Source organism: Triticum dicoccoides, chromosome 3A (assembly GCF_002162155.2).
Source record: "Triticum dicoccoides isolate Atlit2015 ecotype Zavitan chromosome 3A, WEW_v2.0, whole genome shotgun sequence".
Taxonomy (NCBI): Eukaryota; Viridiplantae; Streptophyta; class Magnoliopsida; order Poales; family Poaceae; genus Triticum; species Triticum dicoccoides.
The window spans coordinates 62,208,390-62,223,228 of NC_041384.1; the positions used below are offsets into that span (position 1 = coordinate 62,208,390).

A 14,839-nucleotide genomic window follows, 5' to 3' on the forward strand; every position below is an offset into this window, starting at 1 on the left:
CTCTCTTACCGGGAAATGTCTCCTAGTGTTACCGCTGAGCCATGGTAGCTTGCTACTGCTCTGGAACACTTAGGCTGGCCGGCATGTGTCCTTCTTCGTTCCTGTGTCTGTCCCTTCGGGGAAATGTCACGCTATGAGTACCGGAGTCCTGTTAGCCCGCTACAGCCCGGTTTACCGGAGTCCTGCTAGCCCAGTGCTACAGCCCGGACCCACTTGCTGATGACCGACACGTTCGAAGCTGGGTCATGGATGCCTGTCCCTGTAAGTCTGTGCCACTTTGGGTTTACGACTAGTCATGTCAGCCCGGGCTCTTTATCATATGGATGCTAGCGACACTATCATATACGTGAGCCAAAATGCGCAAACGGTCCCGGGCAAAGGTAAGGCGACACCCGTGGGGATACCGTGCGTGAGGCCGCAAAGTGATATGAGGTGTTACCGGCTAGATCGATGTGACATCGAGTCGGGGTCCTGACACCACGTGTTGAGTTCATTGGATATGACAAGAAGGGCGAAGATCTTAATCTTGGATGAGAGTCACGGCCACCAAATGATGGAGGCACGGGCTTTCATCACACCATATGAATCGAGCACATTATATGTTGCCGATAGTTGAAGGTGATACTGTCTCCCCAAGCCATAGTGTGAATGTCCATGTCGTCCGAAGCCGAGATTTCAGAAACCAATCGTACCAGTTTCTTAGTCATAACCAACACTCAAGCCTTTTTGTACGGATGATTGCTAATATTTTGGCTGCCCATAGCCTTTAATAGACTCTAGTTAACTTTTCTTGCCAACATTTGGCCAACATACAGGCAACTAAACTTTAACCAAAATACCGACTAGCCAATTTTTTGTCAGGATTTGCTTGAGTTGTTGTAGCCACTTTAGCTACAAGGTTGGATTGAAGGGTGGTAGATCATAACTACGACACTGACTGGCATACTAAGTTTGCCACACTTTGCCACACCATGAGTCACGTAAGTTTGTACTATGTGTTAGCCCTCTGATTGTCTTACAACCACACTTGTGTTATTTTTTTTCATGCAAACTACACCACACATGTCATTGACTAAAAAGAATAAGGCAAGTCTATCTCATGCGTGACAAGTCCGATGTCTATTTACTCACGTAAGGTGTGTGGTAAAAAAATAAATTAAAGTATATGAACCAAACATACCCACAATCTTTCATGACTATTTTCATCGTAGATTTACCCAACAACCACAATATAAGCGAACCGTGGTTGCATGGTTAATAGGACCGTGCTACCCCAACCCATTATTATTCAAGTCATAGACTTAACATTGGTGCTTTTTTTTTGGATTTATTTTAGTCCTTCCGGCGATGCGTGTTCGGTAGGAGGGGTGCTCTCATTGATGAAGACGATAGGGTGATATGTCGGCTTAGTCACTCGGAGGTGCCCATAAAAATAGGGTGTGCATGCGTACATTTTTAGGGTGAGTGTATATGCAGTTTGCGTCTGTATCATGTTAAAAACACAGCCACAACAATGACGTATTTTCATGTATCGTTCTAAATAAAGAAAAATAATACTCCCTTCCATACTATAGTGCACTCACATTTTTCAAAATCTAAATTTAACCATACATTTAACCAACTATACTGACTGCGGGGAGCAAAAATACATGGAACGAAGGAAGTACTAATAATAAAAGTAAAGAAAAATATCCTCACCATCCGTTGACGGAAGGATGCGCGACGCCGTCATCAATCTTGTGCACTTCCGCGGCCATCAATGCCTGCGCTATCTTCCCAGCGGAGTAGGCAACGATCTAGCTGGCGTGCGGTTGGTGAGCATGTCCAGGTGTGGACACCACAAGAGGCCGACGAGGCGGTGACCTGACACCTGTCTGTAGCCAGCCGCCGCCACAGTTCCCCCCTCCAAGCGGCGGCGTGCGGGCTAGGCCAGGCTCACGACCCGACCGACCGGGCCGGACATCCCGCGGGCCGCGCGTCCGCCCATGGGCACGGCAGGGCCAGGCCCAAGCCCACTCCCGGGCCCGCCGAGACGAAAAAAGATGGAGGGAGCGAGCGCACTGCGCGCCGCCTGGCCATTTCGCACCACGCTTCCCTCGCCTCGTCCGATTTCGAAAAGAGTTTCGTCCCCAATTTCCTTTCACTCGGATTTCACCGACCCAGCGAGAGCCCCCCCGCCGAGGCTCCGGGAGAGACCGCCGCCAAGATGCCCGGGAGGTGGCGGGTCTGGGGCCAGCCCGACGGCCGCCTCGTCTGGATCCCCGCCCCCGAGCCCGACGCGCCGCCGCCGCCTGCCGCGGCTCCGCCTCTTCCTCCTCCCCTGCCGCTGGGGCGCGGTGCGGGGATAGCCGCGGATCCATCCGAGGACGCGCTGGCGAAAGGTACGGCCCCATCGTTCTCCCACCTCGGCGCGGATTATTCCGTCGTAGAAATGGTGCTGGATAGTGGTCACTGACTGCCCCCTCCCCTGTCTCCGCGTTTCTCCCATCCGAAACCCTAGGCCGGGGCGCTGCCGACGGATGCCGCGTCGAGTCCATGGCCGACCTCCTCGTGCAAGGTAGCGCTTCCTGCCTTCATCTCTTCTCTAGTCGGCCCGGTCAGAGTGAGCACGCACGCGCGTGCATTCCTGCCTACTGAAATGGCTGCGCCCGCGCGTCTCCACGGTTGAACGAGAATGGTTCTGCTTAACTGATCACTGGCTTTTTGTTACTGATGGAACCTGCAGCTCGGAACACGCTGCTCGAAGGTGACGGGATGTCCGGAGCAACTGTCGATGCAGGAGAGGGTCAGCTGTTCTGCACTGGATCAGGGAGGTCAGTGTCTGTCAGCGAGAGGGCTATAAGGAGGGCCAGGGCGTTGGTCGGGGAGGAGGTGGAGAAGGCTGGTAACAAGAGAAGTAAGAGCTTATGTGCCCAACTTTGTTTGTTGCTGCATGTATTGCGCTGGGCTGACCAGTTTTGGTGTTTCAGAGCAACCATTTGACGATGTACCTGGTGCAGAGGGCGAATCGAGAGAAATGGACGCCCCATTTAGAGGTAAGACTTGCTTTCACCTTTTTCTCTGTAGAGACAAGATTGAATGTTGCAACAACAGCCAGAAACTGTCCAGGTCTGATATTTGCACAAACTGTATTCTCTCGAGGTTGTGTGTTACTGATTCAGTTTCCCATCTCATGAAATTTAGGTGGAGTGCATAACACTACCGTGCCCCCAGTGTTCCAAACTGGATCCGGAAAAGCGGTTTTGCTGGGCAAGGACTCGATCCAGAAGGCAAGAGCTATTTTAGGAGGTAGGAAATAACACCTGTTTACTTTCTATCTAAACGCTGAAAGTGCTTTCTTAGCACTTATTTTGTTCATGATGGCGTATGTATGGCTCCGAGTAATTTAGGATCTGTTCATCCCATGTACCGTTAGATATTATGTCACAATTCATAAACAACAAGGCATCATAATATAATATTTGTTGAACTTGCCAGATTTTCCAGTTGCCTGACTATTTGTTATACTTACAACTGAAGATATATTTGGATGTGCTTAGCTTGCTGAGCATTTATACTCCATAGTAATATACAATGACTTAACATAGTTTTATACTAATTAGGGTCCACCAGATTGATGGCTGTATATTTCTTGTTTGTGATAACTTCTAGTAAGAGCTCATGTGTCCAACCTTTGGTTTGCTTTGGTCAAACTGTTCCATCGCTGTTGTGCTTGGTAGCATGGATTAGCTATCTTTCTGTTCGTTTCTGCATGTATCGTACTGGGATGACCAGTTTTTGTGTTTCAGAGCAACCGTTTGACCATGTACCTGATGCAGAGGGCGAATTGAGTGAAATGGACGCCCCATTTAGAGGTAATACTCATACTATGGTAATACTTGCTTTCACCTTTTTCTCTGTAGAGACAAGATCGAATGTTGCAACAGTAGCCAGAAAGTGCCTAGGTTTGGTGACTGTACAAACTGTATTTTCTTCAGGTTGTGCATTACTCATTCAGTTTTCCATCTTATCAAATTTAGGTGGAGTGTATAACACTACCATGCCCCCAGTGTTCCAAACTGGATCAGGAAAAGCGGTCTTACTGGGCAAGGACTCAATCCAGAAGGCAAGAGTTCTTTTAGAAGGTAGGAAGTTGAACACCCGTTTACTTTCTATCTAAACGCTGAAAGTGCTTTGTTATCACTTATTTTGTTCATGATGACATATGTATGGCTCCGAGTAATTTAGGATCTGTTCGTCCCGTGCACCGTTACATATTATGTCACAATTCAATTAACAACAAGTCATTGTAATATAGTTTTTGTTGAACTAGCCAGATTTTCTGCAGTTGCCTGGCTATTTCTTATACTTACAACTGAACATCTATTTGGATGTGTTTAGCTTTTTGAGCATTTCTACCTCATAGTAATATACGACGACTTAACATAATTCTGTACCAATTAGGGTCCACCAAATTGATGGCTGTATATGTTTTCTATGGGAGAACTTCTAGTACATTTTCCTTTTTCCTTAGCAGTTTTTTAGAAAGCTGTCACTTTGTTGCATAATAGATGTTGATAGTGCTGCTGGTGCCGTACAACCAATGTTCTGTACTGGAATGGGTAGGCCGGTTCCTATGAGCCGGACCTCTATTGATAAGGCAAGAGCTGTTTTGGAGGGACAAATAGTTGCAGAAAAAGGTCATTTTGATGGGAGTATAATAAAAGTTTTGGATAGTTTTGTAAAAGAAAATCCAAGCACGCCTTTACTTTTTGAATAACCGACCCCTCTGTCAGCAGGTGTGGACGGCATGGAACAGTTTCCATTGTTCCAAACTGGTTCAGGAAGAGTTGTCTCAGTCACTGCGGCATCTGTTCAGAAAGCTAAGTCTGTTTTGAAGGATAATAATACACGCGAGGGTGAGCTTTGATTATTCTGCTATTTGAATCCAGAGCTAATGATCTTGCCTAGTTACTGTGAAACACACCCCTTTTTTGGTGTACTGATGGCATTCCTCTCCTATTAGAAAATACAGAGAGTTTTGGTAGGCCTAACCAGCCTATGATGTTCCAAACTGGTTCAGGAAGACCAGCCATGATCAGCGAAAGATCCATTGAGAGATCTAGAGCTGTGGCGAATGAGGGAGATGCGGAAAAGAGCGGTAAGATTGGAGTACCTGGGTCCATTAAAAAAACTTGAACTATCTGTCTTTTGATTTATGTAAACAGCTAGAAACATTATTTCTAAGTGGTTACTTCTTTGTGTAGGACATTGGGATACTGATTGCCAGTTCCCAGTGTTCCAAACAGGATTAGGGAAGCCTGTTGCTGTGAGCTGGAGCTCAGTTCAGAAGGCAAAGGCAGTATTGGAGGAAGAAAAAATTAAAACAACTGGTACATAAACATATGGGCTTATTATTTATTTAGTCCAACGTTAATGCAGAAGATCAGCCTATTTCTTCGTATTCTTTGAGATTCAGGACGCGGAGAAAGCAGTGATTGTGCCACAACTCTTCAGACTGAAACACCAACGTCTGTTTTGATGAGTAGCAGTTTGATCATGAATAGTAGAAGTGTTACACCGAAGGAAGATAGTGCAATGCAAGGTACTTGATTTTCCCAAGTTGACTAAAACATGTTGTCTAGTTTTGTGCCTGTGTTACCATCTAGTCAAAATTTGAACAACATGAAATACTATTTCTGACACATCTGGGGTATTCCTCATATCAAATTATCTTTTTCAGTCACTCGAACAGAGAAAAATCACAAGGATGATGACCACGTGCCATTGTTTCAAACTGGACTAGGGAGGTCAATTGCTATAAGTAAGAGCTCACTTAAGAGGGCATCTGCAGTTCTGGAGCCAAGGAATATTGCAAAGGAATTGGAAGGTAAATTGCTCTCTAAACACATCAGTTTCGTAACAAGTGTGCTCTCGTCACTAAATTTGTGATAATTAAGCATTTGTATTTGCTGACAATCAAGTTTTCTTTCTGTAAGATGAAGCTCATTTAGATGGTGCCCATGACACTCCAGCGTTCAGAACTGGATTAGGAAGGTCTATCTTAGCAAGTGAGAACTCTAGAAAGGAATTGCCTATCTTAGAGGCTGAAGAAGCAGTAAAAAGTGGTAATTTCATGTTCTGAATTAAGAGTTTCTTCACATGGATATAAAAAGTAGGTAGAAATTACAGTCTGCATTCAGTTAACAATTGCTTTGTATGTGCAAACCAGTAAACAATTACAACAGGGAAACCTTTGTTGAAGAGGCAACGTTCCAAGCTGGAATACAAAAGTTTGTACCCCAAAATAGAATTTCAAGCCATAAGGCCAGTATGCTTTTGGAGCAACGAAACTTCATGGAGAAAGGTAGTTTTTGGAATCATCAGGTTACACAGTGGGGGCATTTACAGAGTTCTTTACATTTGTGTTTGGAAAGTAACTTAAGACTTCTTTTCCCATTCCTTTGACATATGCAATATTATTTTGAAAGGATACAAAGACTCTGGAAGTCAACTGCCATTGTTTCGAACTGGATCTGGAAAGTCGGTCTTGATTAGTGAAAGCTCAGTACAGAAAGCAAGGGCTGTTCTGGAGGAACAAGGCATAAACAAAGGTATAATAGCTGACCAAACTTATCTGAGACTTTCACTGTTTATTTCAATAGAAGTTGGTATAAAACTTTACTGTGCATGTCTAGTTGAAGTGCCTATTCTCTTTCTGTAGTCCTGTAGTTTATTTGTACAATACCATGTGGCATCCATAGGTTAGCTAACCATCACACAGTCTGTTATATTCATCGCTAGACTGGTGTGCTAATCCAAAGGTTCTGCAATGCTTTTTAGTTAATAGTTAGACCAAGTTTACAGAAATAAAGGCTAGCATTGAACCACCAATGTGTAACCTGATTATGCTGCAGCTTTCATTTAGAATGGTACACTTATTTACTCCCTCCGATCCATATTAATTGACGCACACTTAAAGTTGTACTAGGTGTGCGCCAATTAATATGAATCAGAGGGAGCATTGCTTTTGACTTTCGAGGCAGCTATTTAACAAATGTGTGTTTTCAAGAGTACCAAATTTCAAGCATACAATGTATGATCACTAACTGTCCAATGATCTAATCAGGCAATTTGGATTGGCATGTTGATGTGGTAACAGGCACTTGTTTATTGCATAATATTAGTGCCTTTTAATTTGTACACATTTACCATTTAAATATGTCTGATCTTGAGTTATTTTTTGTCAGATAATCATAAGCTCCTTAACATGGACAAAAAAATTCCTGTGTTTGCGTCACCTCTCAAGACAAGCTGTGCAAGAACAGTAAATATATCTTCAGTTGGCGTGTCTCGAGCTGCTACTTTGTTGGGCTTGGAGGAGAATACCCTTTCGACACAATTTTTTGGACATGTGGGGGATAAGCTGGGCACAAAAATAAATTTTGAGCAGGAAAATGCAGAACAGAGGCTTGGTCTTGCATCTTATCCAACAGAAAACCAAGTGCACAAGGAACCACACCGGCCATTTGAGCTTTCTAATAACACAATTTCTGATTCTGGTGAGCATTCTATCAGATTCAGTACCGCCGGAGGCAGATCAATGGCTATTTCTAGTGATGCACTTGAACGTGCAAAAAGCCTTCTGGGTGAATCAGATCTCGTGGTTTCAACAAATAATTTAGTAAGCTACCCTTTGGGATCTGCTTGTAATGATAAGATGCAAAATTCAACTGTTGTGCCAAAAGAAGGCGGATCTGATTTATCAAAAAGAAGAAGGGTCAGTGGAAGAACCGAACTTGCAACATTTTCCCACCAGGCAATGTCTGATAGGAAGGACACTGGATCCTTTGGAAATGCTGTATCTGATATCCATCCGACTAGTGAAAACACCAATAGGTTTCATGTTGGGAGTCGTTCAACCAGTGAAATTCCAAAGATCGTGAAGTCTTCTTCCAGGTGTTTATCTGAAACTGACAACACAAATGACACTAAAGATAAGACCCAACAACTCCATATGCCAGCCGGAGCGTTGTTTGACATCAGTAACTTCATGGGTTCATATTCTGGAAATATTGACCATGTTGTTAATGAGAAGAGAAGAATTTTGGGAAGAAACTCCGCATCTTCCTTTAAACGGCCCCGCTCTTCCAGGTCCTTTGATTTGCATCCCTGTTAGCAAGCTGTAAACTCCTATGCCATGCTTCTGATATGCCTTTGCTGACAATGGTTAGGTTCATCACGCCTATAAGCACCAACAGACAGTCCTCTGCTGGTAAGCTGATTGATTACATATATAAGCCCGTCTTAAATTCATTCCTACTTGATTGGTTTAACTATTGTGTACAGGAGTACCCAAACCACCACCAACTCAGATCACTTCCTGTCGAACAAAGCTGTCTGCATATTATCCTTTTCAACATAAAAGGAAAACTTGGAAAGAGTATTTCGGTGGTCCTCCCTGCTTCAATTGTTTGGTACAATGCGATGCATATAATTTCCGCAGGTGCACTATATTCCCCACTTTGTTAAATGTTAACTTAAATCTTGTGACCAGGCGGAACATATAATAGATGAAGTGAAGCTCATGGATGCAAAAGGAGCTGAGAAGTACAAGTTTCACAATATGAATACTGGTGCAGAAGAATTTCAGAAGTTGCTGATTGCCTGTGGGGCTTCATTGACATATGCAACTAAAGAGTAGGCATCATTCTTGACTAAATGCCATATATTTCACTAGTCCACTGACCTTTTGATGTCAGAATAACTCCCTTTTTGCTAAGTTTTTCTTAATATGTGAAATGTCTGATCATTACATTTCCTGTTTCATCACTTCATGTGTTCTTCGTTTATAACATTTGAAAATTCTTTCCATGGTCTCCTCTGCATTGTATCTGTTGCTGCACCATGTTAAGATTAAACTATAATGATTTCACGTTCTGCTGCATGCCTGCATGTATGATGCTAATAAAAGCCATGCTGTTGTGATCCCTGGGCATACCATAGAGTTAGGCCGGAGATTCTCCAAATATTAAGTACATCCTAAACATCAAATCACTTGAATCTTCCTGTTTTAGATGGGTGAACAATCACTATAAATGGATCGTATGGAAACTTGGTTCACTTGAGAGATGCTATCCAACTAAAGCTGCTGGCAAATTCTTGACAGTTGCTAATGTTTTAGACGAGCTGAAGTACAGGTGAGATAATTGACATGCCTTTTCTACCATTTCAATTGTATTGATGCATATGATTTAATTCATGAAAACTCATGCATGCTAGGTATGACAGAGAAGTGAACAATGGCCATCGATCAGCCATAAAGAAAATTGTAGAAGGAAATGCTTTGCCATCTTTGATGATGGTGCTGTGCATTTCAGCTATTTATTCCCATCCTGATGTAAATAAGTTAGAGGCTGTCGGGACAGACGGAAATGAAAACAGTATCGAAAATAAAAGCTTGTTAGCTGCTAAAAGAAACATGCCTGCACACATTGAATTAACTGATGGATGGTACGTGGTTGCATCATCCTTATTGTCATCAGATGAAACTGAAAGATATCAGCAGGTCTCAGTGTCTGCCTTTTCACAGGTATGCACTAGAAGCGTCATTAGACGTGGCACTTTCAGAACAACTACAGAAAAGAAAGCTTTTTATAGGACAAAAGCTTCGGGTACTATTCTGTTTTCGCTTTCTCTTCTTGTTGTCACAAGGACATGGTTATAATTACTGTTTAACATATATGACTCAATATGTGTTCCGCTAGATATGGGGAGCTTCTTTGTGTGGTTGGACTGGGCCTGTGTCATTTCATGAGGTTTGCCTGCTCCTTCACCTTTATTAGCTGCAAAAATGAAAACAATATAAGCAAATTTTTGTGACCTTTTATTCAGGCATCTGGCACCGTCAAATTGATGGTCCATGTGAATGGCAGTTATCGTGCAAGATGGGATGATCCTTTGGGATTCTGTATGCACTTTTACTACAAGACTGAATATTTGTTACATACTGTTTTGCTTATCCCTTTAAAACTGACGGATTCTCTTGATGACCTCTTACAAATATTTCAGGCAAGCATGTTGGACCCCCACTGGCGTTCAAGTGCATAAAAGCTTCTGGTGGCCGAGTCCCTAGGACACTGGTAGGAGTTGCAAGAATATATCCTGTTTTGTACAAGGAGAGGTATACAACTGCAACTGGACGCAGACTAAAATTTGTACCAAAGGTGTTCCACTGGCCCATACTTAATAAGTTAATTGCTTAATTCAGGTTGCCTGATGGTAGTTCTATTGTGAGATCTGAAAGGATGGAAAGAAAGGCACTACAACTGTATCACCAGAGGTATTTATTTATGTCACTGACACTGTAGCCAATATGCTGCAATTGAAACATGCATCACACCTTAAATTGAAATATATCATCTATCAAGTACTCCCTCCGTTCCAAAATAGATGACCCAACTTTATACTAACTTTGTACTAAAGTTAGTACAAAGTTGAGTCATCGATTTTGGAACGGAGGGAGTAGATATTTACCAGTACAAGTGTTGTCTTGAGAAGTTACCTGTACAAATACTGTTACATGCCCAGTGTGTTGAGGCATATATCTGTTTTTACTAATTTTTGACCGTAACGTTATACATGGTTTATGTACTGGTGACCAAGGTTGTCAGAATCAGGGTACTAGGTAGTATCCTTCTTTAGTCAGCAGTATCTAATCTTAGGGTCAGATTGTGTAGTTCCATGATACTATATGATTTCTTTTATTTTGACAAAAAAACCTAAATATTATAGGAAAAATACTTACATAGATTATCTAGTCTAGCTTTGTAAAAAAGGTATCAATTCTATGCATGCACACTTAAAGTAGACTGCAGCATCGAGATTTCATGTGACCAGGAGATCATTGGGCTTTGAATTTCAATCTATTCATGCATGCAGGCTGCAGCCCGCTGCTGCACATAGCTAATGACTTCACGTTGTGTGAATCCGTGTTGTTTTTTACGTTGGCATGGGCAATTCCAGCAATTTTACGAGTTTGATCGTGATCCTGCTGTGATCCTACTGGATTTGATTCAGGTTACTATCCAATCGTTTCCTCTCGGTAGGGTCATTGTATCATGTGATACCCTAATCCTTATCGTGATACTGTCAGCCAAGCTGGTGATGGCTATGGTAACCTGTCGATATTATTTAACTTTTGGACAGCATTTTCCTATTAAAAAGAATCCGCGTGAGCAGATATAACTCATGTTGCATAGGATCATTTGAATGCATTTATGCCAGAGCCCTGAAATCGCGTAAGTAAAAACTTGCACTCCGTCCGATCCAAAATAAGTGTCTCAGCTTTGAACTAAGACCCTTATTTTGGATCGGAGGGAGTAGTAGGTTTTTCGTCGATAAAGCCTGCAACATGAAAGGTCGCAGACACGAAGGGTCAATATGGTTCCTTTGTTTTAAATCTAGTACCTCTCCTTTTTAATGCCACTGCAATGATTGTTACCTTCTCATGTAGAGTATCTAAGATCGCAGAAGACATTATGTCTGAACAAGATGAAAACTGTGCCAGCACTGATGACAGCGAGGAAGGGGCGAAAATTTGCAAAATGTTAGAGCAGGCGGCTGAGCCTGAAGTTATGATGGCTGGCTTGACCTCAGAGCAGATGATATCTTTCTCATCTTATCAAGCAAAGCAAAAGGTATGCACAATTATCCCCCGCATCCACCAACTAGTACTTGGGAAGCTGCGAAATTTGTGCCATTATATTTCAGGAAGCCAGGCAAAACGAAGTAGCTAAGAAGGTCGAAAATGCTCTGGAAGTTGCCGGCCTTAGTTCAAGAGATGTTACGCCATTTTTGAAAGTGAGGGTGACGAGCCTTGCTCACAAAATCTCTGCTACAAAAACCATCAACAAGGAAGGGCTAATAACAATTTGGAACCCTACTGAGAAGCAGGTATGTTACAATTTTTATTCTCCGTTGAAAATAGAAGAAAGACCATTCGGTGTTATATCATTGAAACAAACTACAAATGCTGCATTTTATTTTTTACGGCTATGGTGCTGTATGTTTTCTTGACCAAGACTAATGTTTATTTGCTTTGTATTATTCCCCAAACACTGTACTTATGAGCTCTCGAAAATTAGCCTAGACATTATTACATTTCACTGTTTCTTCTCACAGAAAGCCGACCTGGTGGAGGGACAAGTCTACATCGCCACAGGATTGCTGCCTTCTGCCCACTGTACGAACATTCTTTACTTGCATGCTAGAGGATCATCTACAATGTGGAAGCCATTAGCATCGGCACAGGCTGCAGATTTTCAGTAAGAGTCCACTGCACAGTATCCTCTGATTGTATTGTTCAGAATTAACCACGCTTCTTTATTGCAGACCATTTTTTACCCCACGTAAGGCGGTTGAGCTGTCATTGATTGGTGAGGTACCACTTGCAAGGTTAGTCTAGTTATCCTGGAGAAAGGTGATCTGTTGAATCTGTCAATCTGGGGTCAATGCATTAATGAATCTCCTAATGGGTAGTCTTTCTTGCAGTGAATTTGACATTGCAGGTGTTGTTTTGCATGTCGGCGAAGTTTACTTATGCAGCAACCAGAAAAGGCAGTGGCTCTTTTTGACAGATGGATCCAAATTTATCTCGGCATCGCAGTCCACAGAGCAAGATGATTGTCTTCTAGCAGTTAGCTTTTCTTGCTCATCTGCCAGCGACGATGGTGCCTTTTTCAGTTATGCCCTTTCTGGAAATACAGTAGGTTATCTCAGACTCTGGTCTTTATTCCAAGTTGATGGTTCTTCCAAGTCTGAATTTTATTGGTCCCATATGTCACCATCAACATATTGAAACCTTTGCACTAAACGATACCTCATGAATTCAGTGTGTAGACATTTGAAACTGTACTGTATTGCCAGCAAAAGAAATGCGGTGTCTACTTCATTGTTCAACTTTTATACATTTATAAAGCAAGTGCAGCTTTTAGCTTACTGTACCTCTATCTCTGTTGCTCAGGTTGGTTTCAGTAACTTGGTCAAGCGACAGAAGGACCAGACAAGGCACATATGGGTAGCCGAGGCAACACAGAACTCTACATTCACTCTTTCCCATGAGATATCAAAAAAATCGCATCTTAAGGAAGCTGCAACATGTGCTGAGAAATGGGCTTCAAGTTCTTTTGATGTAAGTTTCTTCAGATTAGAGATCACATTCATTTTTGAGATTTTCTGATCTGTTGTAACTCACTGTTGTGCTGCAATATGAATGGCCCCTTTCAGAAAATCCAGCAGCTAAAGGAAAAGGTTTTATGCATAATTGGTGATAGCGGTGGCTGATGTACTGTGGAATAATGAAGGCTGCTGCTTTTCGAAGTAATGTAAGAAAATGTTTGAAGTTGTGCAGAGTTTACTGTCCACACTGGATGCTCATTGGTAGTGAAGCGATATCGGCGTAACAAAGATACCTATTTATTATGCCTATGCACTTTATAGGTACAAAGTTTAGGCCACACTGTTTGTAGCTGGATTCTTTTTAATTCTCCATAAGTACCTATTCGTTTCTCCACATTTGCCAACTGCATGTTTAGTAATTAATACCTGTGTTGCAGAGATTGCGAGGCGGAGCATTACAGATCAGCTAAACTTGTGGAACAAATGCGATTACCGACAAGCACTTCTTGAATACTCAAGATGACAGCCACAGGGATTGGAATCAATATACATCAACCGGGAGACGAACATGACAGGAAATTTATGATTCAGGCTTCGACCGATGATGCTTACGCCCCCCTCGTGAGTCGTGACTGAATCTTTGGCTGTTCAGCTGGCAGCCAAGATTGCCCGCACCCTTCAACTTCAGCAGGTCTCCTTCCTCACGGACAACCTCTCTCTCGCGAAGATGGCCGCGCTTCCAGGAACATCATTGGCCGCAGCATAAATGCTTGGGCGGTGTACTAATGCTGGTGTACCGAGCTAAATGTTTTTGAGACAAGACACTTCCATGAGAGATGAGTATCATGGATTTTTGATCATGATGCTGTTTTCTTGTATGCTACTCCTCTGGACCTACATTTTGGTACAGAGGTACTCCCTCCGTTCCAAAATAGATGACCCAACTTTGTACTAACTTTGTACTAAAATTAGTATAAAGTTGGGTTATCTATTTTGGAACGGAGGGAGTAGTAAGTTATTAAAAAATAAAGGAAAGCTTTTTTTTTTTGCAGAAGAATTCTTGTATTACTCAATCAAATCACAGGTACAGTCATGCTTAACAGCGTCCAAAATGACCTCTGGTCCTGACCCAAGCCATACAACAGTTCGGCCTTGAGTCCTCCCAAAGTTTGCCAAAACATGACTAAAGTTATTACAATTTCGTCGAATATGAGTAATACAAGAACTACGTTCAGTCATACTATCTTTAATCTCTTTGACAAGAAAGGCGTATTTTGATCTGTTTGTACCTTCACTTTTCAACATGTTGACTGCCTTCAAACTGTCGCTTTCAACATCAATTGGTAGATTGCTCCACTGTAAAGCTAGCAATAGTCCTCAGATCGCTAAGATCTCAGCCTCCAATACATCATCGCAAGAAAAAAGATGCCTGCAAGAACTGAATATGATTGCACCGGTGTGGTCACGGAGCAGCATGCCCGTTCCTCCCACGCAGTCCAGAATGGATCCATCTGTGTTCAGTTTTACATGCCCAATGGACGGAGGAGTCCAAGGAACTAGTTCAGTGGTGGCGTTATTGCATGTGTGAGCTTGTAGAGGGAAACAGAACTGAAGCGGTGCTTTTCCTTTCACATGATCATCATCAGGACTAGATGCAATGGATTGTAAGGAGGATATATAG

At 42.6% G+C, this 14,839-nt stretch overlaps 1 protein-coding gene across 9 annotated transcripts; it reads left to right on the top strand.

The window, feature by feature from the left end:
* The first annotated feature begins 2,084 nt into the window (after window positions 1–2,084).
* Window positions 2,085–14,036, top strand: LOC119267143 (protein BREAST CANCER SUSCEPTIBILITY 2 homolog B-like). Of its 9 annotated transcripts, none has more exons than XM_037548472.1 (35): window positions 2,085–2,381; window positions 2,501–2,557; window positions 2,726–2,896; window positions 2,970–3,035; window positions 3,184–3,288; window positions 3,789–3,854; window positions 4,020–4,124; window positions 4,551–4,679; window positions 4,779–4,898; window positions 5,006–5,140; window positions 5,247–5,372; window positions 5,459–5,584; window positions 5,723–5,869; window positions 5,979–6,107; window positions 6,212–6,346; window positions 6,471–6,593; window positions 7,230–8,133; window positions 8,214–8,254; window positions 8,329–8,456; window positions 8,537–8,679; window positions 9,057–9,179; window positions 9,262–9,492; window positions 9,572–9,653; window positions 9,747–9,797; window positions 9,874–9,949; window positions 10,051–10,162; window positions 10,250–10,321; window positions 11,495–11,678; window positions 11,752–11,934; window positions 12,163–12,305; window positions 12,373–12,435; window positions 12,520–12,745; window positions 13,004–13,171; window positions 13,267–13,479; window positions 13,596–14,036. In XM_037548472.1, the coding sequence occupies exons 1-34, from the start codon at window positions 2,207–2,209 to the stop codon at window positions 13,321–13,323; spliced, it is 4,902 nt and encodes a 1,633-aa protein (XP_037404369.1). In that variant the 5' UTR covers window positions 2,085–2,206; the 3' UTR covers window positions 13,324–13,479; window positions 13,596–14,036. The 9 variants fall into 9 exon arrangements, with proteins under 9 accessions (XP_037404369.1, XP_037404370.1, XP_037404372.1 ...); XM_037548473.1 differs by having other exon boundaries at window positions 13,267–13,364; XM_037548475.1 differs by having other exon boundaries at window positions 12,532–12,745.
* The last annotated feature ends 803 nt before the right edge of the window (window positions 14,037–14,839 follow it).